This window comes from Cnephaeus nilssonii (assembly GCF_951640355.1).
Source record: "Cnephaeus nilssonii genome assembly, chromosome: 7".
Taxonomy (NCBI): Eukaryota; Metazoa; Chordata; class Mammalia; order Chiroptera; family Vespertilionidae; genus Cnephaeus; species Cnephaeus nilssonii.
In genome coordinates, this window is record NC_137078.1 from 83,316,432 (window position 1) to 83,344,274 (window position 27,843).

A 27,843-nucleotide genomic window follows, 5' to 3' on the forward strand; every position below is an offset into this window, starting at 1 on the left:
CTGCAGCCCAGATATGTGCCCTTGACCAGGAATCAAACCCTCAACCCCTTTGGAGCACGAGCCAACAACTCTCTAACCACTGAGCGACACTGGCCAGGGCAGAGGATATATATTTATTGGTTTTAGAGAGAGGAAGGGAGAGGGAGAGAGAGAAACATCAATGTGAGAGAGAAACACCTACAGCAGTGATGGGCAACCCTTTGAGCTTGGTGTGTCAAACTTCGCCAAAAAACTGAGCATAACTCGGGTAGTGTGTCACTTTGAGGAAAAAACATTATTTCACAAATGTTTCATCCTCAGGAGCAGCAAATGTTTCATCCTCGGCATGCGGCCGCCTCAGCGGCCGCGTGTCATTAGAAATGGCTACGCGTGTCAGTGCTGACACGCCGGTCATAGGTTCGCCATCACTGACCTACAGGAACCTGGGTATGTGCCCTGAATGGGATTCAAACCCAGGACATTTTGGTGCATGAGATGAAACTCAACCAATTGAGCCACACTGGCCAAGGCTGGGCTGGATAACCTTTTTTTTCTTTAATTCTTTATTGTAGAAAGCTGTCCTATGCACTGTAGGATGTTTCGAAGCCTTGGCCTCTACTCCCCCTCTGTTGTAACAATCGAAATTGCCTGAAAACATTACATGTCTCCAGGGCAAGGCGGGTAAGGGATTGGAGGGAGTGTAAATAGCCCCACCTCTCTACCCTCGGGCAGTGTGGCTTAGTGGTTGAAGGTTGACCTATGAACCAGGAGGTCACGGTTCAATTCCAGTCAGGGGCACATGCCAGGGTTGTGGGCTGGATCCCCAATAGAGGGCATGCAGGAGGCAACCATCATTGATTCTCTCTCATCATTGATGTTTCTATCTCTCCCTCTACCTTCCTATCTAAAATCAATAATAAAATTTAAAAAGTCACAGTGGAGCGTACTAGTATGCTGAAGGCAACCAATCAATGTGTCTCTCTCACATCAATATTTCTTTTTCTGTCTCTCCCCTTCCCTTCTACTCTCTCTAAAAAGTAATGGGAAAACATCCTGCAGGCTAGAAAGGGTAAATGGGGGGTGTCATTTACAGTGGTTGAGTCTCAACAGCTGGTCAACCGGTGATTCTCATCATTGATGTTTCTCTCTCTCTCTCTCTCTCTCTCTCTCTCTCTCTCTCTCTCTCTCCTTTTCTCTCTGATATATATATATCTATTTTTTAAAATAATTAATAAAATGTCACATCATGTCATAGCCCTGCACAAATCTCTTCAAAGACTCCTCAAAATGGTTCCTGAAAAGGCCACGGGGCCCAGAGGACCTATCCAGGCAAGCTTCTGCCTCAGGCTGTTCCCTCTACCAACCAGCTCCTCCCCCACAAGGCTCACTCACTCACCTCCTTCAAATCTTTGCTCACCTTTTCAATGAGGCCTTCCCAGACCACCTCTTTAAAAATGCCAAGCTCCCCAAACATAAATCCCCTTATCCTGCTCTATTATCCCCTCAGCACTCATCACCTTGTAGCATATATCATTTACTTTGTGATGTTTATTGTCTGTCTTCCCTTACTACAGTGATGGCGAACCTATGACACGCGTGTCAGCACTGACACGCGTATCCATTTCTGATGACACGCGGCCGCTGAGGCGGCCGCATGCCGAGGATGAAACATTTGCTGCTCCTGAGGATGAAACATTTGCGAAATAATGTTTTTTCCTCAAAGTGACACACTACCCGAGTTATGCTCAGTTCTTTGGCGAAGTTTGACACACCAAGCTCAAAAAGTTGCCCATCACTGCCTTACTAGAATGTAAGCTCCATAAAGGCGGAGACTTTTTTAAAAATATTTTTTTATTGATTTCAGAAAGGAAGGGAGAGAGGAGAGAGAGACAGAAACATCAACGATAAGAGAGAATCATTGTGAGCAACCCGGGCATGTGCCCAGAACCAGGAATCGAACCGTGACCTCCTGGATCATAGGTGGATGCTCAACCACTGAGCCACACCAGCTGGGCGAGACTTTATCTACTGTATATCCTATGAGCCCAGATCTGTGCCTGGTACACAGTAGATGTTCAATAAATATTTGTTAAATGAGCAACTTAGCTCAATATTTTTTAAAAATATTTTTATTGATTTCAGAGAGGAAGGGAGAGGGAGAGACAGAAACATCCATGATGAGAGAGAATCATGGGTCAGCTGCCTCCTGCACGCACCTACTGGAGATCAAGCCCGCAGCCTGGGCATATGTCCTTGACCGGAATCGAACCCGGGACCTTTCAGTCTGCAGGTCGACACTCTATTCACTGAGCCAAACCGGCTAGCGCATTAGCTTAATATTTTAAAACAACTTGAGAAAGGAGGACCAAGATGGAGGCATAGGGCGGACGCCTGATTGTTGCCTACCACAACAATTTTGAAACTACAACGGGAAAACAGAGCAGACACCATCCAGAACCACCGGAGGGCTGGCTGAGCAGATGCTCTTAGAATAAAAGAGAGGGGTACGCGGGATGATGCTGATGCCGGTGAGCCAAAGATCACACTTTAAGAAATACGGCTCTGGCGACACAATGGCGGCCTGGATCGTGCTCGGTGCAGTTCCCCCGGCGGTCTCCGGCTGAGGGGATGGCTCCATGCGCTGCCGAGCAGGAACAGACGAGCCCCTGGGAGACATGGGGTGGGAGACCCCGCGCTTGCTGACCTCCGAGTCCTTCGAGAATCTCAGCACCCCGGAAGCGGCCAGGTGCGCACGCCCGGCGACCGGCCACCGCTGCAGACCCAAGGGCCGACGCAGCGACCCCGGACCAGCCCGCCGCCGCGCACCGGGCGCACCGGAGCTTCGCGGAGCCCGCTGCCCAGCGAGTTCCGCGGCAGCCGCCCCGGAGCTTTGAGAAAATGGCCGAAGGAATTGCTGAGAGGGAATTGACCGATGAGAGTTGGGATCGGGAAGACGAGGCCCCGCTGGGTCCTGGATCCAGGAGCGCTCGCCTGGCGACTGGTCGCCTCTGCAGCCACCGCAACGACCTCGGACCAGCCCGCCGCCTCGCACCGGGCGCACCGGAGCTTCGCCGAGCCCACCGCCCAACGAATTCCGCGGCAGCTGCCCCAGAGCTTTGAGAAAATGGCCGAAGGAATTGCTGAGAGGGAATTGACCAACAGGAATTGGGATCAAGAAGACGAAGCCCCGCTGGGTCCCGGGTCCGGGTGAGGCTGCGCACCCCTGGGTCCGGGCGAGGCTGGGACCCGGGTCAGGGTGAGGCTGAGTCCCGGGTCAGGGTGAAGCTGCGCGCCCCTGGATCCGGGTGAGGCCGCACGCCCCTGGGTCAGGGTGAGGCTGGGTCCCGGGTCCGGGTGAGGCCGCGCCCCTGGGTCCGGGAGAGGCCACGCGCCCCTGGGTCCGGGTGTAGCTGGATCCTGGGTCCGGGTAAGGCCGTGTGCCCCTGGATCCGGGTGAGGCTGGGTCCCGGGTCCGGGTGAGGCCGCGCGCCCCTGGGTCCGGGCGAGACCAAACCAGAGAGTCGGACCTGCATTACCACCATTTGTCCACCATCCAGAGCTGAAAAGTCAGTGCCGACATGTACACATAAGGAACTGGTGGACATTGAAATTGGGTCTCAAAAGAACTGTTGGTCCAGAAAGAAACTCACTACAGACTGATTCATTTGCCTGTCAGCATAACTATTATTGCTCGTCTCACATTCGGTTCTTATAAGTATATTTCTAGTAACACATGATCTCACTCATCTAGGGGAAATGATGAACAACATGGACTGATGAACAAGAGCAGACCCAGAAACAAGGAGGCATCGATCGGACTGTCGGGCCTCAGAGGGAGGGTAGGGGAGGGTGGGGGTAGGGGGGAGAGATCAACCAAAGGACTTGTGTGCATGCATACAAGCCTAACCAATGGTTAAGGACAACAGGGGGGTGGGGGCATCCGTGGGGAGGGGTGTGGGATGGGAATGGGGGGATGAGGACAAATATGTGACACCTTAATCAATAAAGGAATTAAAAAACAACAACAAAAAAAAACAACTTGAAGGTGAATCAAAACATATCTGAGACCAAATATAGCCCTTGAATCAATGGCTATAAAAAATGCTATTGCCCTTATATAATGGGAGGGGGAGAGTCCTGGGACACACCCACTCCCTAAGGTAGGGGTTGCCCTAAATCCTTTGAGGCAGTGGTTTAAAGGGATTCAAAGAGCCCAGACAGGAAAGCATAGGGACCTCCTCTTCATCCCCAGCATCAGCAAAGCTGGAAAAAGTTCAGACATCCCCTCATTCCATCTTTCATCCCAATTCATGGTTATCAACTTCTGAACCCCCACTCTTCCCTCCCAAGGAAGAAGAAAGGAGAGAGGGGAGCGGAGAGATGCACAATCTTCATCAACAAACATTTATTGAGCTCCTGATGTGTGCCAGTCACCAAAGAGGAGGGCATGGAGGTATTACATAAGGTTTCCCCCTCAAGGAGCTTCTTGATGACCAGGGGAAAGGAAAAGGGGGAGAGCAGAAGCTGGTGTCAATCACAGGCCTCTCTGCTTTCTCAGGTTGGTCTCAGGAAATGAGAGGCCCAGAAAGGGATAGCCTGGACAGGTGTCCAAGACATATGCACAGGCTGCGCATGTACAAGACACACGTGCAGAGCCCACACAACTAAAGAACCGGTGTATAACACAGGAGAAGTATACGTGTCACACGTGGGCAGGATTCACATGCAGAGTCCATATGTGCATCGGCCCTGGGTATGGCACAAGAACTGCTTCTCCCAGCCAGGTTGGCTAGATGAGGGCAGGGCTCCAGGCCCCAGCTAGGGCTCTCAGGGCTGGGGCTGGTACTGGCCCTCCGTGGCCGTGAAGAAGTCGTCCAGCACGCTGCGCAGGTAGTCAAAGGTAGGCCGGTCCTCCGGGCGCTCCTTCCAGCACAGCATCATGAGGTGGTACAGCTCCTCTGGACAGTTGTCAGGTCGCACCATGCGGTAACCTCGCTCCAGGTTCTGAATCACCTCAGGATTGGTCATCCCTGGGGGTGTTGATGGGAGAGAAGACATCAAGGCTCCACTTTGGAAGCCCACAGGCAGGGGCAATGTTCAGATTATTTAACTGTTATGGTGTGAGCACCAACCCGAAAGGATCTTGGTCTTCATCAATGGTAAGGCCTTACTAGAAGTACCTGCTAAATGTCAGTTGTGCCCCTTGGAATGTCAGCTATGGCTTAGACACTCAATAACACACACTGTCGGCTGCCTTGGGAGCCACCTCAATATTTTGAGCCTCAGTGTCCTCATTTGGAAAACAGAACAAATAGTAACTCCTACCTCAGCGTTATTATGAGGATTGAATGAGATAGTGCATACAAAGCGTGTCGTGCCTGGACAGGAGATACTGCCTAAATCACACTTGCGATGATGATTGTTTGGAGGGAAGACGTGGTGGTCAAGGCCCAGGGCAGGATGGGAGCCCACAGCCACGACAGTGGTGAGGCTTCCCTAGCTTTGGGACCAGGCACATGAGAGGCTACATTAGGAAGCCAGATGGACTCTGGACGCCAGCAAAGCAGAGTTCTGCATGGGCAGAGGTCTACCAGGTCACTCCATGACCCAGAGGAAATAATTTGGGGGCCAGTTCCCTGCCTTCGTACTGGTCCTGTCCCACCTGGTAGGCTCTTAGCAGGTGGACCCTGAGAGGACTGGATCCAGAGAACTGCATGATCATGGCAGAAACAGCTGCCTGTGTCTAAATTTCCCATGTGGCCTCTTATTTCTCCTTCAGTCTTCTGAGAGGAGACTGTGACAGGCAGTTCCCAAAGACTAAACCCCTATGGTCCTGCAAAACTTGGGAATGGACCGTGCTCAATAGATACTCTCTTGCCCAGGCCTTGCCCCTAGGAGGCCTCCAGCTATGGGTCCCTCACATTTCAAAATTAGCACATTGGAGGACATAGGCCATGGAACTAAACACCCAAGGCTGCAAGCCCATAGGCTAAATCCAGCCTAAATATAACCTCTAGACATACTTTGGTTTGGCTTCTGTAGTGTTTTTAAATAATTTGAATCAATCACCAATGTTTGGAAATGGGCACATTTTTTCTAAAGCTGTAAGTTTGGGCTTCTCTTGAAAAAAAAACAAAATATTTTTTGGGCCCCCATGCCTTTTGTTTTTGTGTTTCCTTTTTGTTAATCCTCCCCTGAGGACACTTTTTCCATTGCTTTTCAGAGAGAGTAGGAGGGAGGAAAGGAGGGGGGAGAGAGAGAAAAAAACATGGATGTGAGAGAGACACAGTGACTGGTTGCCTCCCACATGCACCCTGACCCAGGGTGGGGAGCAAACCCACAACCAAGGTACGTGCCCTTGACAGGGAATCGAACCTAAGACCCTCCAGTGCACAGGCTGACACTCTAACCACTGAGCCATGCCAGCCAGGGCTGGACCCACCCCAGGTCTTAAAGGCAACTGTCTGCTAGAGCAGGTGCAAGTTCACCCAGTCCCCATTGCTCCCCATTGTCTCCCTGACCCTGAAGCCACGTTGCCATTTATCATCATGCTTACAATGTCTTTTCAGTTGTAACAGAGGCATTGCCTATGGATTCACCTCTGTGGGCACAGTGGAGGAGCAGTGAGGGTCCTTGGCACGAAGACCAGAGTGGGCTTCCAGCCCCAGCACTCTCCCTCGGTTCTGTGATGGGCCAAGTCCAGGGCAGGAAAAACCCTCCGATTCTAAGGTGCCTTTAACCTTCCCGGGAGCAAAGTCCTGTGCACACTGCTCTCGGGATGGGGGAAGCTTCTAAAATCTGGCCACTGTGCTCCATGACCTCCGTGCCCTGTCTTTGTGTTCCATTTCCTTTCCCCAGTTTCCTAGCAAGTTCCTTTTAAAAGATTCCATCACTGTCTTGGCTGAATTCAGGGGTAAAGGACTTTGTCCAGGAGATAAAGGGAGGGGTGGGAGAGAGTGGGACTTAGTTGTTTACATCGCTCTCTCACTCTTTAGACAGAAAGCTTCAGAGGGAAGGGAAGTCAGTGTTTAGTGAACACCTATAATGAGTCAAGCTCTTTCACAGATAATCTTGTTTTTCATATCAGGAAACAGGCTCAGAGAGGTGAGGTCACTTGCCCAAAGTCACTTGCCCGAAGTGATTATTAATAACAAAACCTAACACTCTTGAGTGCTTAAATGGGCCAGGTAATATTCTTTTTGTGTGTGTGTGATTTTTTCCAGACTTCTAAACAATTTTGGCATCATTTTCTCTCGACAACATCTTTTTAAAAAATTATTATTATTGATTTCAGAGAGGAAGGGAGAGAAGAGAGAGAGAGAGAAATATCAATGATGTGAGAGAATCACTGATTGGCTGTGTCCTGCATGCCCCCTACTAGGGATCCAGCCTATAATCCAGGCATTTGCCCTTGCCCAGAATCGAACCCAGGACCCTTTAGTCCACAGGCTGACGCTCTATCCACTGAACCAAACCAGCTAGGGGTGGGCCAGGTAATAGTCTAACCTTACATTTCACATATGGGAAAAGCAGGAATCATCTGACCAAACAGAAAGTTAATATCACGGCATGTCTGATAATGAAAGGCAGGCTTCTTGTCTCCCAGGCCAGAACCATTTCACCCATACGAGGCTGCCTGTCTTGGAACTAAAAAAAAGAGCTGGGATTATCGAAGGGAGAGAGAGAGAGATCCAGAGACAGAGATGAAAGTCAGCCATGGTTGATTGGTACCTCCCTGGTGATATCGGAGTCACATCTCTGAGAAGATGGAGGAGAAGCAACTAGAAAGTTTTCAGATTCTGAGCCTGGGAAGAAGTGATTGGAAAGACATGGATTTTACTGCCCTGCCTCATCACCCTTTTTAGTTCCTGCCTTTGGTCCTGACCTGGGTAAGGGATGCGGCCATGGGTAACAATCTCCGTCAGCAGGATCCCGAAAGACCACACGTCCGACTTGATGGTGAAGGTCCCATAGTTAATGGCTTCTGGCGCTGTCCACTTAATGGGAAACTTGGCCCCTGTGGGGAGGCAGAGTGAGGTCACCTGGGTCTGCTTGGCCTGTAGGTCCCAGACTTCCCTTATATCCCACACCTACCCTCTCTGGCTGTGTACTCGTTGTCCTCAATGAGGCGTGCTAGGCCAAAGTCTGCGATCTTGCAGCTCAGGGTGTCAGACACCAGGATGTTGGCGGCCCTCAGGTCACGGTGGATATAATTGCGCTCTTCAATAAATGCCATGCCCTCTGCAATCTGCAGGTCAGGTATGGATTGGTCAGCAGTGGTGGGCCAGACATCCTTACCCTGCTGGCCTGTGCCCACGCCCAGCCCTCCCAAGTCTCCTTACTTGGGCTGCCATATCCAAGAGTTTGTTGATGGTCAGCTTGATGCCTGCAGGGGTCTTGAGAAAATCCACCAGGCTCCCTGTGGGCAGAAGCAAGAGTTGCTGACCCAAGTTGCCAGAGGAGAGAGCTCCTGACCCTTCTCCCCCTAACTGTGCGTAGGGGGTGTCTAGAAGCAGTGTCTTATATGTGGAAAGGAAGAGGAAGGGCAGAAAATGGAGGAGTGTGTGTTCAGAGTGAGGAGCTTTGGGACATGTGAAGGTCTTTTCCAGGGGACTAGGATGGGGCATGCTCAAAGGGTAGGCTTTTTGTCACCCATGGGGTAAGAGCTCAAACTCCTCAGCCAGCATCCAAAGCTCTGTATGGTCCACTTTGTAGTTTCTTCTCTTCCCCCACTCCTGCTACTCTTGTTCCACCCACCCTAGACAATTTCAACATTTTCCACATAGACCATTGCGTTCTCACCCCAAAGTCTCTTTGTCCCATCTCTGCCTTACTTTTCTTTCGTGGCCCAGCTAGACTATTCCGCTAGGAAGCTTTTCTAGATCCTACTAGACATAATAAATTAAATCACTATCTACAGTCTCTGGGGCATGCTGGAACTTTCCTAGCACAAACTCTGGTTTTCCTGGTGCACATAACTAAAATGAGACAGCAGGCACCTTGCTTTGTCCATCCATGTTCCCAGTGCCCAGCCCAAAGTAAGCAGCAATAAATGTGTACTGCATGCATTTAAAAGGAGTGTGAAACCCTAACCCGTTTGGCTCAGTGGATAGAGTCTCGGCCTGCAGACTGAAGGGTCCCAGGTTCGATTCCGGTCAAGGGCATGTACCTTGGTTACAGGCACATCCCTAGTAGGGGGTGTGCAGGAGGCAGCTGATCGATGTTTCTCTCTCATTGATATTTCTAACTCTCTATCCCTCTCCCTTCCTCTCTGTAAAAAAATCAATAAAAAATATATATATTTTAAAAAGGAGTGTGGAAAGAGATGCATGGAGGCCTGACAGGTTGGGAGTTGCTGGATTGGAGCTAGTAACTGCTGTCCCTTCTTAAGAGATTAAAGCCCTGTGTGAAGATGATAGCAACCTGTGTGTCCCCACTATGAACACTGAAGTAGTCACCAAAGATAAAGGCCTCACCCAGGCACGGCAACTATGTGACATAGACTGCCATTCCTCCATTGTGTCCATGGCAGATGTTGCTAATCAATCCTAGCACTCACTTCCAATGAGCCTCAGAATCCTTCTCAACACAGAACTCCAAGCAACTACCAACTAAAGTCGGCTTATATAATAAAATCTATTTGCCATTTCCAGAAGTCATTAGCCAAGGAACAGCTTTTCTCCCTTCCTGAAAGAGGGAGAGATCTTATACTCCCAAAGAATCAGAGCCAGGTAACAACAAACTGATTGAGCAGTTAACATATGGCAGGCACTGTTGTAACTGCTCTATATGCTTGAACTCTCTCCATAAAGACCTACGAGAAGGTGACTATTGCATTATAATCACCATTTACAGATGAGGACACCAGGACAGAGAGAAGTGAAGTCGTTAGCTCAAGGCCACAGAATTGTGAAACCAGAGTTCTAACCCGAGCAGTCAGGCTCTAGAGACCTTAATAATTTCTCTATGTTATTTCTGGGTGAACCGTTTAGATTTCTGCTGTTTTACTTAGGGAAACGGAGCACCAGATGCAGGCCAGGAACTTGGCCTGTGTCACACAGCAAATCTGTAGCAAATCTAGGCCTGGACATTCCTATTTACCGCCCTGGGGCTCTTACTCTGTGCAGTAATAGACCAAGGGGGAGGGGGGGAGGCTCACCCAGAACTGAAAAAGAGTTTTGGGGCAGATCTGGCCTCCCAACATTCAGGGGCAGAAGGGAAAGAAATGGGACTAGGGACCCACTCATTTCCTGAAAACAAGCATCTTTAGATCAAGGTAGGGCTTTGAAGGCCAACGGGACTTGCAGGTCAGGGAAGATGGGGGCTGGATGCTCTTCTAGAGCCTGCCACCTTGGGCTACCAGACAGGCCCGAGGAGGACACATTCTCTTCTCGCCCCTGGAGGGGAGACTTTAGGTGCCCAGGAAAACTCTAGCAACGTCAGTGCTGTGCCAGGAGAAAAGGCACATCTCCTCCACCCGCTGGCGAGAGCAGAGCGGACGGCAGCGCCCACCGTTCTCCATGTATTCCGTGATGATGTAGATGGGCTCCTGGGTGACCACCGCGTAGAGCCGGACCAGCCGCTGATGCTGCAGCTGCTTCATGAGGTTGGCCTCGGCCAGGAAGGCGTCGGGGGACATGCTGCCCTGCTTCAGGCTCTTCACCGCCACCTTCGTGTGCCCGTTGTAGTACCCTGGGGTGGGGAGGGGGTGGAGGAAGTCACCAGACTGTAGGGGGACTCTCGGACCTCAGCGGACGCCTCTCTTCCCGCCCCGCTTCCCCGCAGTCCAGGAGGCCTCACTCACCCATCCACACCTCCCCGAACTGGCCAGCCCCCAGCCGCTCCACCAGCTTCAGCGTCTCCCTGGGAACCTCCCACTCGTCCTCCCACCACGGCTTCTGCGGCTTCTGGGTCTGGCAGGGGCGGCTCAACCGCGTGCACAGCCCGTCCGGAGCGTCTGCGAGGACAAGGGAGGGAGTAGGGACGTCACCAAGCCCCGTCTAGGGAAATGGCCTGGCGGGGGAGGTGTGGACACCTGCGGCTGCAGGGCATGGGAAGGGAAGAGCATGCTTAGTGATGGGTGGAGCGTATCCCCGAGAGGGACGTGGGGGAGGCCGGCTGCCAGGACACTGGGGAGGGAGCTCCGGCCCACGTCGGAGGGGCACTGCTGCGCTCACTGGTGTAATGGCGGACCAGCTCCTGCAGGCCGGGAAAGGTGATGCGGGGGGAGATGTAGAAGCCTCCTTTGTCCAGGTTACGGATCTTGTAATGTTTCACCACCTCTCCTTGGTTCTGGTCGAAGTCCCGCACGGACAGGGAAAACGATCCTGAGTAAGAGAATAGGTAGGCGAACGTCCGCGGGGGAGGGGTGACCTAGGGCGGGCGCCCCTTCGCCACCGCGCCCCTGCCCGCAGGCCCGTCCGCCCCGCCCCGCGGCGCCCCGGATCCCGCCCGGGCTCCGCCCACCGCGACCGCGGCCCCGCCCACCGCGGCCCCGCCCACCGAGGCCCCGCCCAGCCGCTCACCCGCGGTGCTCTCGCTCTCCCGGATCAGGAAGGAGCCGTGCGTGTTCCCGGGAGCCAGGAGCTGCCGTTCGGCATCCTTGCGACTCAGGTTTTTGAAGAACCAGCTGCGCAGGGCAGAGCGGAAGCCGTCGTGTGTTGGCAGGCCCTTCCTCCATCACCCCTCTAGCGGCCCTCCTCTGCTCCGGGGGCCCTAGGTCCGCTGGCTCCTACCCATCCCCAAAAGGAGTCCCCACTCACGGTTCGGGCTCCAGGCTGTTCGCTTTGGCCACGAAGTTGAAGGGGATGAAACCTTCCTGGCCGGTGGTCAGAGACTGCGCCTTCCACCACTCGCCGTTCCTGAGAACATCGGTGGTCAGCGTGGCTTGCTCAGCCTGGACTCGGCTGGAAACCCTCCCTCCAGAGCCCCAGCTATGAATGCCACCCCACCCTCCAGCTCAGCACTCCCCAGCCTCTCATTTTGTCTCAAGGGCGCCTACTGCAAGCCAGTCAGGACCTGCATGCAGGAGGGCTGCGGAACCCGGGGTCTCCGCTCCTTCACTCCCTCACCACCGCATAGAGGGGACACTCACTGCTCCAGGACACGAAGCTGTTCACCCTTTTCGAATCCCAGGTCCCCATCGTGAGAGGGCTCATAGCTGTGCAGGGCGATGACCAGGTTGTCTGTAAAGACCAGGGGGCATCAGGGAGAACCAGCCTGGAATAATAGGCTGGGAACATGGAGTTCAGAAGTGACAGGGCAGAGCACAAGACTGGGGCAAGAGAAGTAGGGCAGAAGAGAGGGGAGATGGGGAGGAGATGGAGGCCAACAGCCAAAGATCCGCAGGCCTTATCTTCCAGGCCCTGCTGGCTGAGGTCACCTTGCAGTGGAGAAGCTGGGGGGTTGGTGTCCTGGTAGGTGACCAGTGGATCCCGCACCTCAGAGCCATTCCGGATGGGCAGCTGTGGGGTAGGGGATGAGAGTAAGGTCGGAGAGCAGGAGGCTGGGTCAGATCCCGGCTCCCCTCCCCACCGCCCTGATCTTCACTTCTCCAGCCTAGCTGGGTCTTCCTCTCCCTGAATTTGCCAACTGCTTGCTGTGTGGCCTTAGGAGAGTCCCTTCCCTTCTCTGGGCCTCTTTTCCTTTCTGTATTGCAGAGGAGAGAGCCGCTCTGTTATTCCAAGGACCTTTAGTGGCGGCCCGTTTCGTTCTTCTGAGTTGTGCACTCCACCCGGCTCCCTCACCAAGCCCCATGTCTTGCCTCTTACCGTGGCCTTGCCATCCAGTGAGACTATGGGGTAATGGCAGTTCTCACATACATCGATGTTTTCCATCCAGTCATCTTCAGGGTTTGAGCTGCAGCCACAGCCCATGGTCCCTGGGGGAATGGAGAGGAGCTTAAGGCGTTCCCCCAACATCTGCTCGCCCAACATCCGACATACTGGGGCCTAGCCCTGAAAACTTCCAGAAGTACCTGAGATTGTTAGCCCTCCTCCCCAGACCCCCATTCACTATCCTTAGAAAAGCTGAAATGGGGACCTAGCTACTAACTGATGCTCCCTCGGAGCCCCCATGCCACAAGTAAAGTCACACACACCCCAGTCCTAGGCCCCGCCCCCCCACCTGGGATGGGCAAACCGACACAGGCACCTTTGTTAGTCTAGCTGCCGGCTTCCTGCCTCTCCCCCAACACCTCTCTCTCTCTCTCTCTCTCTCTCTCTCTCTCTCTCTCTCTCTGCCCATCCCCCATGTTGGGGGACTACCCACTGAGATCACACATTTCTTCCAAACCCTGGGAGAGACCTAAGTTTTGATCCGCCCATACCTTAGAGGTGTGTGCGCCCCACCTCTTAATACAATTCCCCTCTCCCGCCCAGAAGGCTAAATGAAAGACTCCTGCTCCCCAAAGTCAGCCATCTGGCCTCTGCCCGCTTCCCCTCCCACACACGTCTCCTTCAGAGGGTTCCTTCTGCTTCTCCCCAGCAGAAAATCCTTCAGGGGCCCTATTGGCTGTAACTTTTTTTTATTTGTTTGCTTGCTTTAGCAGTGGAAACTTTTTGTCAGATGAAATCAAGCAGAACCCCACAGATAAAGCAAAAGTGGAGCTGTTGTGCCTGAAGCCCAGTGGGGCCTCTCTCTGAAGCCCCTAGGCGTCCCCAAGACACCTCCTTCCCGGGGCTGCTCCTCAGAACTGCTTGGAAAGCACTAGTCCTCAGATAAAATTAAATTTACCATGTGCTCAAGACCCTTTAATATCAAGATCAAATCCACTTCCTCAGTCTATTCTTACACACACACACACACACACACACACACACACACACACACACAAGCACCCCCGCCTACACACTCACACAGTCTGTGTTTTGAGCTACACTTGTCCCTCCCAAACACCCCACACTATTTTCTTACTCCAATGCCTTTGCACATGTGCTTCTCCTGCCTCGGGATGCTCTCTTTTCATCCATCTATTGAACTCAGCTTTCAAGGCTCAGCTCACATATTACCTACTCTGTGAAGCCTTCCCAATGCTCTTTGCTTCTACAGGTCTACTCAGGCCACAATCATCAACTTAGGCACCGAGTGCCAAAACCACACGGACTTATGTGTCAACCCCATGGCCTCTTCCACCCCTTGATGAGGTGGGGGAATGCCTGGAGAACAGAACCTGTGCTTTATTTGCTTGAATGCCCCAGCACCCAGAACGAGTTGTCATTTATAAATATCAACTAGGGCCCAGGCCAGGTAGCTCAATTGATTAGAGCAGTGGTCAGCAAACTGTGGCTCAAGTTTGCCGACCACTGGGGTAGGGGCTTAATCACAAGGAACAACAACAGCCTGTAATTATTGGAATCGAGAATCTAGGTCAGTGGTCGGCAAACTCATTAGTCAACAGAGCGGCAAACTGCGGCTCTCGAGCTGCATGTGGCTCGCAAGCCGCGGTTTGCCAACCACTGGATTAGAGCATTGTCCTGATACACAAAGGTATGGGTTCGATCCCCAGTCAGGGCACATACAAGAAACAACCAATGAATGCATAAATAAACGGAACAATCTCTCTCTCACACACAAACAAATAAATAAAATTGACTGGTATATGAAGGGTTAATGCACAGATTCTCTCCCAGATGAGAAAAAGCTAAAAAGTTCACCACCACAAAACCACTAATACAAGAAATGTTAAAGGGACTTCCAAAAGAAGAAGAAATATGAATAATAAAATGACGATAACTACATACCTATCAATAATTAGCTTAAATATAAGTGAATTAAATCTAATCAACAGACATAGGGTGACTGAGTGGATGAGAAAACAAGACCCATACCTATGCTGCCAACAAGGAACCTATTTCAGATCGAAAGACACATGCAGACTGAAAGTAATGGGATGGAAAAATATATCTCATGCAAATGGAAATTAAAAAAAGCGGGGGTAGAAATATTTATATCAGACAAAATTGACTTTTAAAAAATCCTCTCTTGAGGATATGTTTTTATTGATTTTTTAAATTTTATTTTTTAAAATATATTTTTATTGATTTCAGAGAGGAAGGGAGAGAGAGAGAGATGGAAACATCAATGATGAGAGAGAATGATTGATCAGCTGCCTTCTGCATGCTCCATGGTGGGGACGGAGCCTGCAACCCTGTCATGTGCCCTGACTGGGAATCGAAGCATGACCTCCTGGTTCATAGATCGATGCTCAAGCACCGAACAACACCGGCCAGGCAGACAAAATAGAGTTTAAAACAAAAGCTATAGCAAGAGACAAGGAAGGACATTTCATATACAATAGCTACAATTTGGAAGCAACCAAAGTGTCCATCAATAGACAATCGGATAAAGAAGATGTGGTACATATGAATATACAACAGAATATTACTCTGCTATAAAAAATAATGAGCTCTTACCGTTTGCAGCAACATGGATGAACTTGGAGGATATTATGGTAAGTGAAATAAGTCAGCTTTAGAAAGACAAATAACAAATGATTTCACTTACATGTGGAATCTAATGAACAGAATAAATAAAATAGAAACAAACTCATAAACACAGAGAACTGGTAGTCTCCAGATAGGAGGAGGGTGGAGAGGCTGGGTGAAAAAGGTGAAGGAATTAACAAGTTCAGCCTGGCCGGTGTGGTTCAGCGTTGAGTGTCGACCTACGAACCAGTTACTAGGTTGTGAAGTACAGCATAGGGAATGTAGTCAATAATATTGTAGCAACTATGTATGGTGCCAGGTGGATACTACACTTATTAGGGGCTCACTTTGTAAGTTATATAAATGTCTAACCACCATGTTGTACACCTAAAACTAATATAGTATTGAATGTCAACTGTGATTGAACAATTTTAAAAAATTGTTTTAATGCACAGATTCTGCCACCTGTAAAGGTCTTAGCAGCCACCAAATCTAATCTCTGATTTTAGGTGAACAAACCAAGGCCCAGAGAGGCCTGCTTAAATTCACACAACTTACCTAGCAGAACAAAGCTGGAGTTGCTAACCCATGCTGGGCCCAAGTGGAAGGAGGGTTGAGTTAGCAAGAATTAAGGACATATGTCAATTATACCTCAATTTTGAAAAATTTATTTTAGAGGGAGGAAGAGAGAAAGGGAGAGCGAGAGCAAGAGCGCGCCAGAGAGAGAGAGAGAGAGAGAGAGAGAGAGAGAGAGAGAGAGATCCATGTAAGAGAGAAACATCAATTGGATGCTTCCTGCACACCCCCTACTGGGGATTGAGCCTGCAACCTGGACATGTGACCTGACTGGTAATCAAACCATGACTTCCTGGTTCATTGGTTGACGCTCAACTACTGAGCCACCCGGCTGGGCAAGCTTCTGTTTCTGTTTCTTTTCGTTTTTAATAATTCCTTATTGTTGAAAGTATTAAATATGTCCCAAGCTCCTGTTTTTTAAACTGAGATACTCATAAGCTCTCATGGGTACCAGAGTCACTGGTGTGCATCTTCCCAGAGCATCTTCCTTCACCTTCTTCATATAGTTAAACAAACCCAGGTCTATTATAGAGGAAAACGCAAAATATACGTGGAATTTTAAGCCAAATCAAGGAAAAGGGGACACATTAATTCTTCCCCCTACTGTTAGGAGTCTTGGAGGAGGGTAGGGGGTAGACATTTGAGAAATCGCTCAGCCACAGTCCACCCATCTGTGGCGGCAAATGCCTTTGTTTTAAAATTAAAATTTATTGGGGTGGTCAACATGAACATATAGGTTTCAGATGTAGGTTCCTATGTTACATGATCTGTGTATTGCACCGTGTGCCCACCACCCAAAGTCAAATCTTCTCCTGTCATCATGCAGATGGCTTTTTGACTGCTATTTGTATTCTGACCAGGAACTGGTTAGTAGCAAAAACCTTCAGGAAAGGACTGGTGACAACCTGGAGCCAGCCTAAAATAAGCTGAGCTATCTAGTAAGGTCATGAGCATCCTGTTGTTCGTGCTACTCAAACAGGCCTTAGAAAACCACAGGCTGGTTATAACGTAGCTGAGAACACCAACGTCAGATGGCGTGTGGACTGAGATCAGTAAGGTCCCTCCCAGGCCTGACATTCTTGGAGGCCCTGGGAAAGGGTAAGAGAAAGATGAGAAAAGTCTGGGGTTATGAAAAGAGGGGATGAACTGGGATGCAGCAGCGAGGAGAGGCCAGAAGAAGGGCAGAAGGAATCATAGGCCTGGAAGCTGGTACCTAGTCCAGGCTGGGGTCCTGGGGAGGGAAAAAGAGCCTCAAGGCTTTGGGCGAGAGTCCAGGAGATCATGCAGGCAGGACCTGATCCTGGACTGACTCTGGGCCTATCAGAGAGGACCTGACATCCCTAAAGACTGGGGCCATGAGTGGAAAAAGTCAAGTTGTGTTAAAGTAAGCGGAAAGGAACTCTGTAACTCTGCCAGTATCTGACCCCTCAGTATTTCCTCCCTGGCTTGTTTTGTGCTCCAGCCGCAGTAGCAGATCCTGCTCCCTACAATGTAGGGCCTGGCCGCAATCAGAAACCCCTAGGACCTGTCAGTGTCAGTGGCTCCCAGTCTAGAGCCACTGGGAGCGACATGGTCCTAGGAGGCCCCAGGATAATGTTGAAGGCCTGCAGGTTATTTCGATATTTTAAAAGTCTAAAGGGAAGTTGTATTATTATTTGTTTCTTAATTTGACAAATTGTTTTATTGTTTCTTTAGTGCAGACTTAGTTAAGTCTCTGATTAAAATTTAAACTAGAAAACAAGAAAATTAGTACCTAAAGGAGATAGTTTAATGGCAAAAACTTCAAATCATAAGATCCACAGGGTGTGTTTGTGGGGGGAGGGAGGCGTAGGTAACACAGGGGCAAAGGAGACCTTGGGAGAGAAGAGTTTAGAAGCCCTAATGTATATTCACCAGCCTCGTCTTAAAGATGAAGAAGCCAGGGGATCAGAGAAGTTACGTAATTTTCCCAATAGTACACGACTCTTGGCAGACGTGACACTCAAATCAGGCCCCTACCCCCTTTATCAAGGTACTCTACCCTTACTCCCTGAGAAGTCTAAAGAGGGTGGAGGATCCTGAGAGGTCACGGAAAAAATGAACAGGGAGGCAGGTGTGACAGAATTGGATCCACTCTCCATCAAAAAATGTAATCATTGTAGCTCAGCCGGTGTGGCTCAGTGCAGGAGGCAGCCAATCGATATTTCTATCTCCCTCTCCCTTCTTCTCTCTCTAAAATCAATAAGAACATATTTTTTAAAATATATTTTTATTGATTTCAGAGAGGAAGGAAGAGGGAGAGAAAGATAGAAACATCAATGATGAGAGAGAATCATTGATCGGCTGCCTCCTGCATGCCCCAGCCTACAACCCTGGCATGCACCCTTGACCGGAATCGAACCTGGGACCCTTCAGTCCGCAGGCTGACACGCTATCCACTGAACCAAACCAGCTAGGGCAATAAGAACATATTTTTAAAAATGTAATCATTGTTCTGTTAACAAAGTCTTTTCTCTCCAAGACAATTCTCCCTCTACCTAGAATGCATGTTTCTGAGTGTACATTTACCTGATTTGTGAGTGCAAGTGCGTACATATGGAGGCATATGACTCAGTGAGCATTCCTGCTAATGTATGCATAGCCATGGGTGTGTATGAGTCAGTGCATGCAGATGGAGATATGCAAAAATAGGGGTATGTATAGTTTGTGCCTGTCCCTGTGTAATTGTGAGATCTTATATAGATACATCTATTTATATAAAATGTGTGTCCCATTCTTCTGGTCTTTGCTTGACAGAGATTGCTGAGTACCCAAAATTATATGACCAGGTTAATAAATGAAGTCAGTAAAAAGAAAATAAAAATTAAAACTTAATAGAAATTTCTCATTGTCTGAAAGAAAAAAGAAGAAAAAAATCCAAGGAATCCCAAGGGCTTTCAGAACCAGCAATGAGGGCAGATTCTGGGGTGAATGAAACAGGACATTCTCTTCTCACAACTCAGAAATTCAAGGTCAATAGCAGGAATTTTGTAGATTCTAAACTTCCTCTGACTAGGGTCTGGAATGTTCTCCCTCAAACTCAAGGCTGTCCATGGTCCACAGAGCACTTTGTGCCATTTAGAAGGGCCACGCATCCCTGGGGTTAAAAAATTTGAAGAGCGAGCCCTGTCTGATGTGGTTCAGTAGGTTGGCGTGTCACCCTGTACACCACTGAGAAGGTAGTGAGTTCGATTCGATTCCTGGTCAGGGCACATACAAGAGGCAACTGATGGATGTTTCTCTTTCTCTCTCTCTCTCCCCACCGCCCCCTCAATAAAACAAACAAACAAAAAATTTGGAGAGTGCAGTGAGGGCTAGATTTCAGTCCCCATTCCTTCTTGCCTCTCAGTGAAGTACTCAGCACACACACACACACACACACACACACACACACACACACACAGTGGCCCTGCTCACATTGTGTAGAACTGATCAAAAACCCCAGGCTGGGGGAAGTCCTGGACTAGATTTTCTGATTCCAGGCTTGTTTAGGAATCATATCACGATGAGTTCTGATTCTTGCTAACTCGTTTACTTTTGTCAAATCCATAGACATTACCTTGCCTGGCTGGCCATAGAATGTATTTTACCCTCTTTTTAAAAAAGAAAAAAATTTTTGTTTTTTTGGTTGGTTTCAGAGAGAGCAAGGAAGAGGGACACAGAGAGAGAAACATCAATGATGAGAGAGTCATTGGTCAGCTGCCTCATACATACTCCCTAATGGGGATCGAGCCCACAACCCGGGCATGTGCTGTGACCTGGAATTGAATAGTGACCTCCTGATTCATGGGTCAACAATCAAGCACTGAGCAATAAGGGCCGGGCTGTTTTGCCCTCTTTAAATTAAAAAAAAAAAGAAGAAGAAGGGGGGCGGGGGGGACACTTTTCCTTCCATGAAGTATAAACTTATTCATTTACTAAACATTCTGTCCAAAATGTGTGCCAGCTTCTTGCCTGGGTTCCTCAAGCTAATCCTTTACAAAGAGCAAGCAGGCTAGTCCACTGCAGACCACTGTTGTACTCTGGGCAACCTTGTGGCAAAATCTGTCAGGAATAATTTCCAGGCCTTTTTCTTTGGCCAAGATTTGGTTATTGGCAAAGTTGCAAATGTTCAATGAAGAGCCTTAGCTATGGGGTTGCCCACACAGAACCCTCATCACAGTACTCAAGAATCAGGGTTGGCAGACATGGTAAATAAATTCTACTGGGTGAAACAGGGATGTGTCCTGAGTTGCCTCCTTTTTCATGTGTTTCTTTTTTTTTTTAATTTCTTTATTGATTAAGGTGTCACATATTTGTCCTCATCCCCCCATTCCCATCCCGCACCCCTCCCAACGGATGCCCCCACCCCCCTGTTGTCCTTAACCATTGGTTAGGCTTGTATGCATGCACACAAGTCCTTTGGTTGATCTCTCCCCCCTACCCCCACCCTCCCCTACCCTCCCTCTGAGGCCCGACAGTCCGATCGATGCCTCCTTGTTTCTGGGTCTGTTCTTGTTCATCAGTCTATGTTGTTCATCATTTCCCCTAGATGAGTGAGATCATGTGTTACTAGAAATATACTTATAAGAACCGAATGTGAGACGAGCAATAATAGTTATGCTGACAGGCAAATGAATCAGTCTGTAGTGAGTTTCTTTCTGGACCAACAGTTCTTTTGAGACCCAATTTCAATGTCCACCAGTTCCTTATGTGTACATGTCGGCACTGACTTTTCAGCTCTGGATGGTGGACAAATGGTATGTGTTTCTTTTTTAAAATATATATTTTATTGATTTTTACAGAGAGGAAGGGAGAGGGATAGAGAGAAACATTGATGAGAGAGAAACATTGATTAGCTGTCTCCTGCACGCCCCCTACTGGAGATTGAGCCCACAACCAAGGTACATGCCCTTGACCGGAACCGAACCCAGGACCCTTCAGTCCGTGGGCCGATGCTCTATCCACTGAGCTAAACAGGTTAGGGCCATGTGTTCCTTTTTTATATAATACCACTTTTTAAAATATATATATATATTTTATTGATTTTTTATAGAGACGAAGGGAGAGGGATAGAGAGTTAGAAACATCGATGAGAGAGAAACATCTATCAGCTGCCTCCTGCACACCTCCTACTGGGGATGTGCCCACAACCAAGGTACATGCCCTTGACTGGAATCGAACCTGGGACCCTTCTGTCTGCAGGCCGAGGCTCTATCCACTGAGCCAAACCGGTTAGGGCTATATAATACCACTTTTGAATGAACTCTGTGAGTTCAGAGTTCCCAAAAATAGGGAACATGAAGATAAGTCTCAAAGGAGGCAAGACCATACAATGGAGTCAAGACAGTCTCTTCAATAAATGGTGTTGGGGAAACTGGACAGATACTTGCAAAAAAATGAAACTAGACCACCAACTTACACCATAATAAACACAAAAATAAACTCAAAATGGATAAAGGACTTAAACGTAGGATGGGAAACCATTAAAATCTTAGAAGAAGCCATAGTCAGCAAAATAGCAGACATTTGTCATAGCAATATATTTAACGATACAGCTCCTAGGGCAGTGGTTCTCAACCTTTCTAATGCCGCGACCCTTTAATACAGTTCCTCATGTTGTGGTGACCCCCAACCATAAAATTATTTTCGTTGCTACTTCATAACTGTAATTTTGCTACTGTTAATGAATCGTAATGTAAATATCTGTGTTTTCCGATGGTCATAGGCTCTAGGGCAATGGAAACTAAGGAGAAAATAAACAAATGGGACTACATCAAAATAAAAAGCTTCTGCACAGCAAAAGAAACCACCAACAAAACAACAAGAAAGCCCACTGCATGGGAGAACATATTTGCCAATGTTACCTCCAATAAGGCTTTAATCTCCAACATTTACAGGGAACTCATACAACTTAACAAAAGGAAGATAAACAATCCAATCAAAAAATGGGCAAAGGACCTAAATAGACACTTTTCGAAAGAGGACATACAGAAGGCCGAGAGACATATGAAAACATGCTCAAAGTCACTAATCATCCGAGAGATGCAAATCAAAACAACAATGAGATACCATCTCACACCTGTCAGAATGGCTATCATCAACAAACCAACAAACAAGTGTGGTGAGGATGCGGAGAAAAAGGAACCCTCCTTCACTGCTGATGGGAATGCAGACTGGTGCAGCCACTGTGAAAGATAGTACTATGGAGTTTCCTCAAAAAGTTAAAAATGGAACTCCCATTTGACCCAGTCATCCCACTTCTAGGAATATATCCCAAGAAAACAGAAACACCAATCAGAAAGGATATATGTTCATAGCAGCACAATTTACAATAACTAAGATTTGGAAACAGCCTAAATGCCCATCAGCAATGAGTGGATTAGAAAACTATGGTAGATCTACACAATGGAATACTACGCTGCTATAAAAAAAGAAGGAATTCTTACCATTTGCAACAGCATGGATGGAACTGGAGAGCATTATGCTAAGTGAAATAAGCCACATGATCTCACTCATTTATGGATAATAAAGAACATTACAACCTGATGAACAAAAAGATAGATACACAGGCAGAGAAGCATCGAACAGACTGTCAAACTACAGCAGGAAGGCTGGGGAGGGTTGTGGGGGAGGTAAGAGATCAACCGAAAGACTTGTATGCATGCATATAAGCATAACCAATGGACGCAAGACACAGTGGGGTGAGGGGGGAGGGTATGTGCAGGGAGCGGGGTAGGGGAGGCCGGGGGAAGGTCAATGGGGAAAAAAGGGAGACATATGTACTACTATTTGTAATACTTTAAACAATAAAATAAAATTTAAAAAATAAAAATATGTTTGAAAATAAAAAATAAAAAAGATAAGTCTCTTACATGCAAACAAGTTGAATTTATTCTCACAAACTGGAAGTGTGCTGAACATGGAACTGATTCTGCTAGTTAATTGTTGCCATAAATAAGGACTACAGAGCAACTACGCTAAAGCTGGTATTTTTGGTAGAGGCCCTTCAACTAGTAACTTTTATGTACCTAGTAATCCCTTGTAGTGAGTGCCCTCCCTCATACCTCTGTGTGTATTTTGCACCACGGGTTTTTATCACGACAGAGCCTTACTTACAGCTTGACAATCCGTGCTGCTTTATTAAACTTTCTTGGAGTCTGCAGGTCATGGAGGCTCAGCTCACCATGTCCATGTCACAGTGACCCAAGTTCAGCCCCAAGGCCTCCCAGTCACTCACTGGCAGATGGTCTTTGGGCAGGTTACTAAATCTTTCCCCAGCTTCCCCCAGTGACTTCATCTACAAAATGAGAATAAAAATAGACCTGCTTCTAGGGCTACTGTGAGCATTACATATGATATATAGATGACCCCATATAATAAAGTGCTTAACGTGGTGCTTGGCACGTAATAAGGACTAAATAAATGAGAATTATAGTTATTGGAGGCTAGCATGAACATTTCATTATACCGGCGTTAAGCATTTTCCAGACTAAAATTATGAATCATTTTCATTTTTCTTTGACATTTTTGGTACTTTCACGGACCACCTTTTCTCCTTTAGTATATTTACCTAAAATGAAACTTCAATAACATAAATGAAAAACCAGTATCGCCAGCCATAAATAGAAGTCAGTACATATGAAAATAAACACATAATTTAATACATAAATTCTCATTTGTAAACGTCTACTCATCACCCCCTGAAATCACTCACCCACATCAATGGTGCACAGGCCATATTTTTGGAAATGCTGCACCGTGAGACAATTTTGAGCTTAGGCCTCTGTCAGTGAGTTAGAGGAGGTACAATTTTCCTTTTCTTTTTCTTTTTAATATGCTTTTATTGATTTGAGAAAGAGAGGAAGGGAGAGAGAGAGAGAAAGAGAGAAGGAAAGGGAGGGAGGGAGAGAGAGAGAGATATCAGTTGCCCCGACCAGGAATCGAACCTGAAACCTTTACTAGTAGGTGCACGGAATGATGCAAAACCAAATGAGCCACACTGGCCAGGACAGACACAATTTTCTTTTTTAAGTATATTTTTATTGATTTCAGAGAGGAAGGGAGAGGGAGAGAGAGATGAAACATCAATGGTGAGAGAGAATCATTGATCAGCTGCCTCCAGCAGGCCCCCTACCAGGGACCAAGCCCCCAAGCCAGGCATATGCCTTTGACTGGAATCGAACCGGGGGCTCTTAAATCCGCAGGCTGACTCTCTATCCACTGAGCCAAACCAACTAGGGTGGCACAATTTTCTTAATGGGCCAGCCTATTGACAAAAATTTAGTGGGCAATTTTTATGTGCCAAGTTCTGGTCTAGCGCTGGGGATACAGAGGTGCACGAACAGAGAGGTTCCCACACACCTGGCCCTGCCCTCTGTGACTGAGCCGGGTGCCCCTCCGGCAAGCTACTCCATTTTCACAGGAAGCCAACATGCCTGTCTTCAGCTCTCTGATCGGTAATGTCTGTGACTCCCAACAACACTGACAACACAAAACAGCGACACTTGCCAGGAAATAGCATCTCAAAATCACCAACATTACCCACTTACCAAGTTAATGATGATTAGCTAAAACTTAAAAAGGTGGGGTAGATCTCCACGTATTGACATGGTAAGACATCCCAGATACAGCATGGTCAGAAGTTACAGAACAGAATGTACAGTATAAGTGTATTTGCATTTAAATATGTGTATATATATAGGGGGGTTCTTTTAAGCAGGGCTCTGTGCTAAGCCTTTATTTGCATGATTTCATGTAATTCTCATAATAATCCTATGAAGTAAGTGCTATTATTATCCCCATTTTACAGATGCAAAAACTGAGGCCCAAACAGGGTAAAGCAATTTGCCTGAGGTCTCATTACAAACAAATAACTGGTAGAATGACGATTTGACCCTGGGTTAACTTGCCTCCAGAGACTAGACTCTTAACCACCAGGCTTTTTAGTAGCCAGACATAGGAAATTCTAGAAGAATGCACACCAAATTGTCCACAGTGAGCATGCCCCAGGAGTGAGATTGGAGGGAGCTGCATTTCTTGCATTTCTTTACATGCCTCTATACTGTTTGAATTTTTAAAATTCAAATCCTGTGCTACTTTTGCACTTGAAAAAAAACAAAAACACACACAAACAATAAAACCACCATCAACGCAAACACTCTGCTAAGAAACACGATCATTTGAGGAAGATCAGTTCTACAGCCCGTCCTTCCATTCCTCTCCTTGTCTCAAAAGAGATAGACATGGAGGAGGTGATGCTGGGGGCAAAAAAGGTTCTGAAACCAAGGACGTTTGAAAAACACTGGATTAGACAAAATCAATCCAGCTCCTTCATGGAGGGACTTCCAGAGCTTTAACAAGTTCACGTCCACCGTGAAGCTAATCAGGACAGTTTGCAGCTGAGACCATGTTGATTTGGCTCTAGAACACTTTTCTTTCCAGGCGCCTCAGGGAACTAGTGTTCTTTAGAACAAGCAGTGGAAATGCATCTACAGATACTTTTAAACCAACATTAACGTTGGTTGTTAGAGGAAGACACGTCCCTGGATAGTATCGTGGTCTTGCCTGTCCCCATGCCACCCACACACCAGCTCCTCTCAGCATTGCTTTCACTGAATTAAGCTTGGCCTTAAAGCCGTCAGCTTGTGGGTGTGTATATGGATTTGTAGGGTCCAGTGCGTGTTGTATGTGTAGCCCCTGCCTCTGCCTCTGAACATACATGAGTATATACATTTTCCAATGAGGATATGTATGGTGTTTGTGTAGCTGCATGGGGGATCCTCTTCTAAGGAAGACCTGTAGCTTAGTCTACAATTCTCACACCCACTATACACAGGAAACAAGCTCATTTGCAAAGCCGCACCACAAGTGTGAGAGAATGGGTGGTTCACTGGTTTGCCAAGGCGCTGAGTGGGAGTAATTCTGGGTGTGGGCATCCCTCCCTTTGGTGCACACTTGCAGGAAGATGGGGTGCCAAACCTCTGCTAAGCACCTACTATGTGTCAGGTACTACCCTGGCACATCACAGTCATTATTTTCTCTCTGAGTGCCCACAAGCACTCTGTAAGGGAGAGACTCATTATCGCCTCTTTAGAGATAAGTAAACTGGAGTCCGGAGAGGTGAAGCCACTTGTTCAAGAAAATGGCAGAACCGGAACTGTGCCTGGGTCTGCCTGCCTCTGAAGTGCGTGTTTTTTGCGTCGGCTGTCTTGCATTTGGTTTTGCTCTGAGATCTCTGCCATCACGGTACACGAGGAACAGGACCCAGGGACAGAGGCCGTGGCTTCATGGTTTAGGTACTCTCCAAAGGGGGCCATTATCCCCCTCAGAACGACCCTGACTCTTCCGGGAAGCCTCCCAGATCACCCAGGGATGTCTTCTCCCCTCCTCGGCACCCTTCGCCTGTCCTGGGCCCCACCACTTGGCACTTTTTCCCTTTGAGAAGAACCTCTGCCTCGAGCCCTGGCTCATCTGTCACTCCAGGCTGGGTTGGTGCGAAGGGGGACCGCTTACGCCTGTCCAGGATGTGCATGAGCCCCCTGGGTTCAGAGGGAGTCCGCATGTTCCCCAGCCCCCACAGAAGGCTGCAGGCCTTGGAGCTAGGGACCGGAGAAAGTCTGGGACATGCTGACTAGATGGAAATTGTGTGTCAAGAAAAACTCCAATGGCAGGGGAAACCTGGACCGTCTGGTGCAGGTGGGGACTCCCCCCACAAACTGAAGGCCGAGAGTTAGGTGGTGGGTGAGGGGGTGGGCAGTTAGCTGACTATGCTTTCCTGGGCCTCCACCTTGCTGGGGTTTGAAGCAGGAATCCACAGGACCAATTGGCCCTACACCTGCAGTCACTGAGGTGGGGGGGGGGGGGCGCAGTGGGAGATAGCAGGCCAGGGGACAGGGGAGGACATCCGGTGACACTTGGCAGGGGCAGGAATGGCAGCTTTCCAGATGGAAGTTCAGATGTTCCTCACTCAGGGCCAACTGCACCCCTGTCCGGGATTAAAATAGCCCTTCCTCTCCCCTTCTCCCCTTATTCTCTCCGCTCCAACTTCCCGGCGTCCGGGCAGATGAAGGCCTCATCCCAGATGATAAATATGCCCTCACATGTCCATCCACTCCCAACCGGAGACTCCTCCCTCTCTCAAGCAATGCTGGTCACTGCGGCTAGGATCTCTTTACTCACGTCCATTCGGATGCTCTGGGGGACTCCGAGCTCTCTCAGGAGATTCTTGTCGCTGGGTTCTGCCCCAGCAACCAGAAGGATTCTGGGTCCCTTGACTCAAGCCTGTCCATTACCCTGCTCCTTGGGAGGTCACAGCCTGCCCTAGACCATCACTCTGTCCCAAGACCTGGCTGTGCCACTGCCTTGCTGAGGGACTGCCGGGAGGAAGTGCTTGGCCCTCTCTGGGTGTCAGGAGGCTCATCCATCGTGGGATGAGGGACTGGACTTGGGGATTCTTTTTCTTTTCTTTTTTTGTATATGCGCTGCCAAAGCGAGCGCCGACTTGGGGATTCCTGAAGGTCTTTATAATACCTGATAGTCCATGTGCCAGATCTCCAAGTGAGGTGGAGGCCGGAGGCGGGCAGTGTGGCAGAACCAAGAGCCACCATCTCCACAGGAAAGAGGTGAGCTGGCTGCACTGCATGCCTCCTGCCTGACCTTCAGCAAGGTGCTCCTGTTCCCCAAGCCTGCAGGGCTGCTGCATACCCAGGCAGCCTGGCCCCACCTCTAGTTCCAGCCTCCTCATATCAGGTTCCCAACCACAGCCCCTCGGCCCCTGTTCCCAGTCCTCCTTACCTGCCCAGCCCAGGAGCCCTCTGGCCCCATTCACATGGTCCTCCCGGCCTAGCCTGGCTGCCCAGACAGC

At 48.7% G+C, this 27,843-nt stretch overlaps 1 protein-coding gene across 2 annotated transcripts; it reads right to left on the reverse strand.

The window, feature by feature from the left end:
* Positions 1 to 4,408: 4,408 nt before the first annotated feature.
* On the reverse strand, positions 4,409 to 27,843 carry LCK (LCK proto-oncogene, Src family tyrosine kinase). Of its 2 annotated transcripts, XM_079776152.1 has the most exons (13): positions 27,774 to 27,843; positions 12,750 to 12,859; positions 12,362 to 12,443; positions 12,074 to 12,164; positions 11,742 to 11,840; positions 11,505 to 11,608; positions 11,157 to 11,306; positions 10,784 to 10,936; positions 10,492 to 10,671; positions 8,322 to 8,398; positions 8,074 to 8,227; positions 7,865 to 7,996; positions 4,409 to 5,009 (listed from the first exon to the last, which is right to left on the reverse strand). In XM_079776152.1, exons 2-13 carry the CDS (start codon positions 12,852 to 12,854, stop codon positions 4,807 to 4,809), a joined length of 1,530 nt encoding a protein of 509 aa, XP_079632278.1. In that variant the 5' UTR covers positions 12,855 to 12,859; positions 27,774 to 27,843; the 3' UTR covers positions 4,409 to 4,806. The 2 variants fall into 2 exon arrangements, with proteins under 2 accessions (XP_079632278.1, XP_079632279.1); XM_079776153.1 differs by lacking the exon at positions 10,784 to 10,936.

What these genes read in the sequence shown, in the direction of transcription:
- LCK (XM_079776152.1), bottom strand. Translation starts at nt 12,854, where the DNA reads ATGGGCTGTGGCTGCAGCTCAAACCCTGAAGATGACTGGATGGAAAAC. An exon ending in CAGCTTCGTGTCCTGGAGCA is followed by an intron (nt 11,841 to 12,073) that starts GTGAGTGTCCCC and finishes CGATGTTCTCAG; the next exon opens with GAACGGCGAGTGGTGGAAGG. An exon ending in CACGGAATACATGGAGAACG is followed by an intron (nt 8,399 to 10,491) that starts GTGGGCGCTGCC and finishes TTCTGCCCACAG; the next exon opens with GGAGCCTGGTGGATTTTCTC.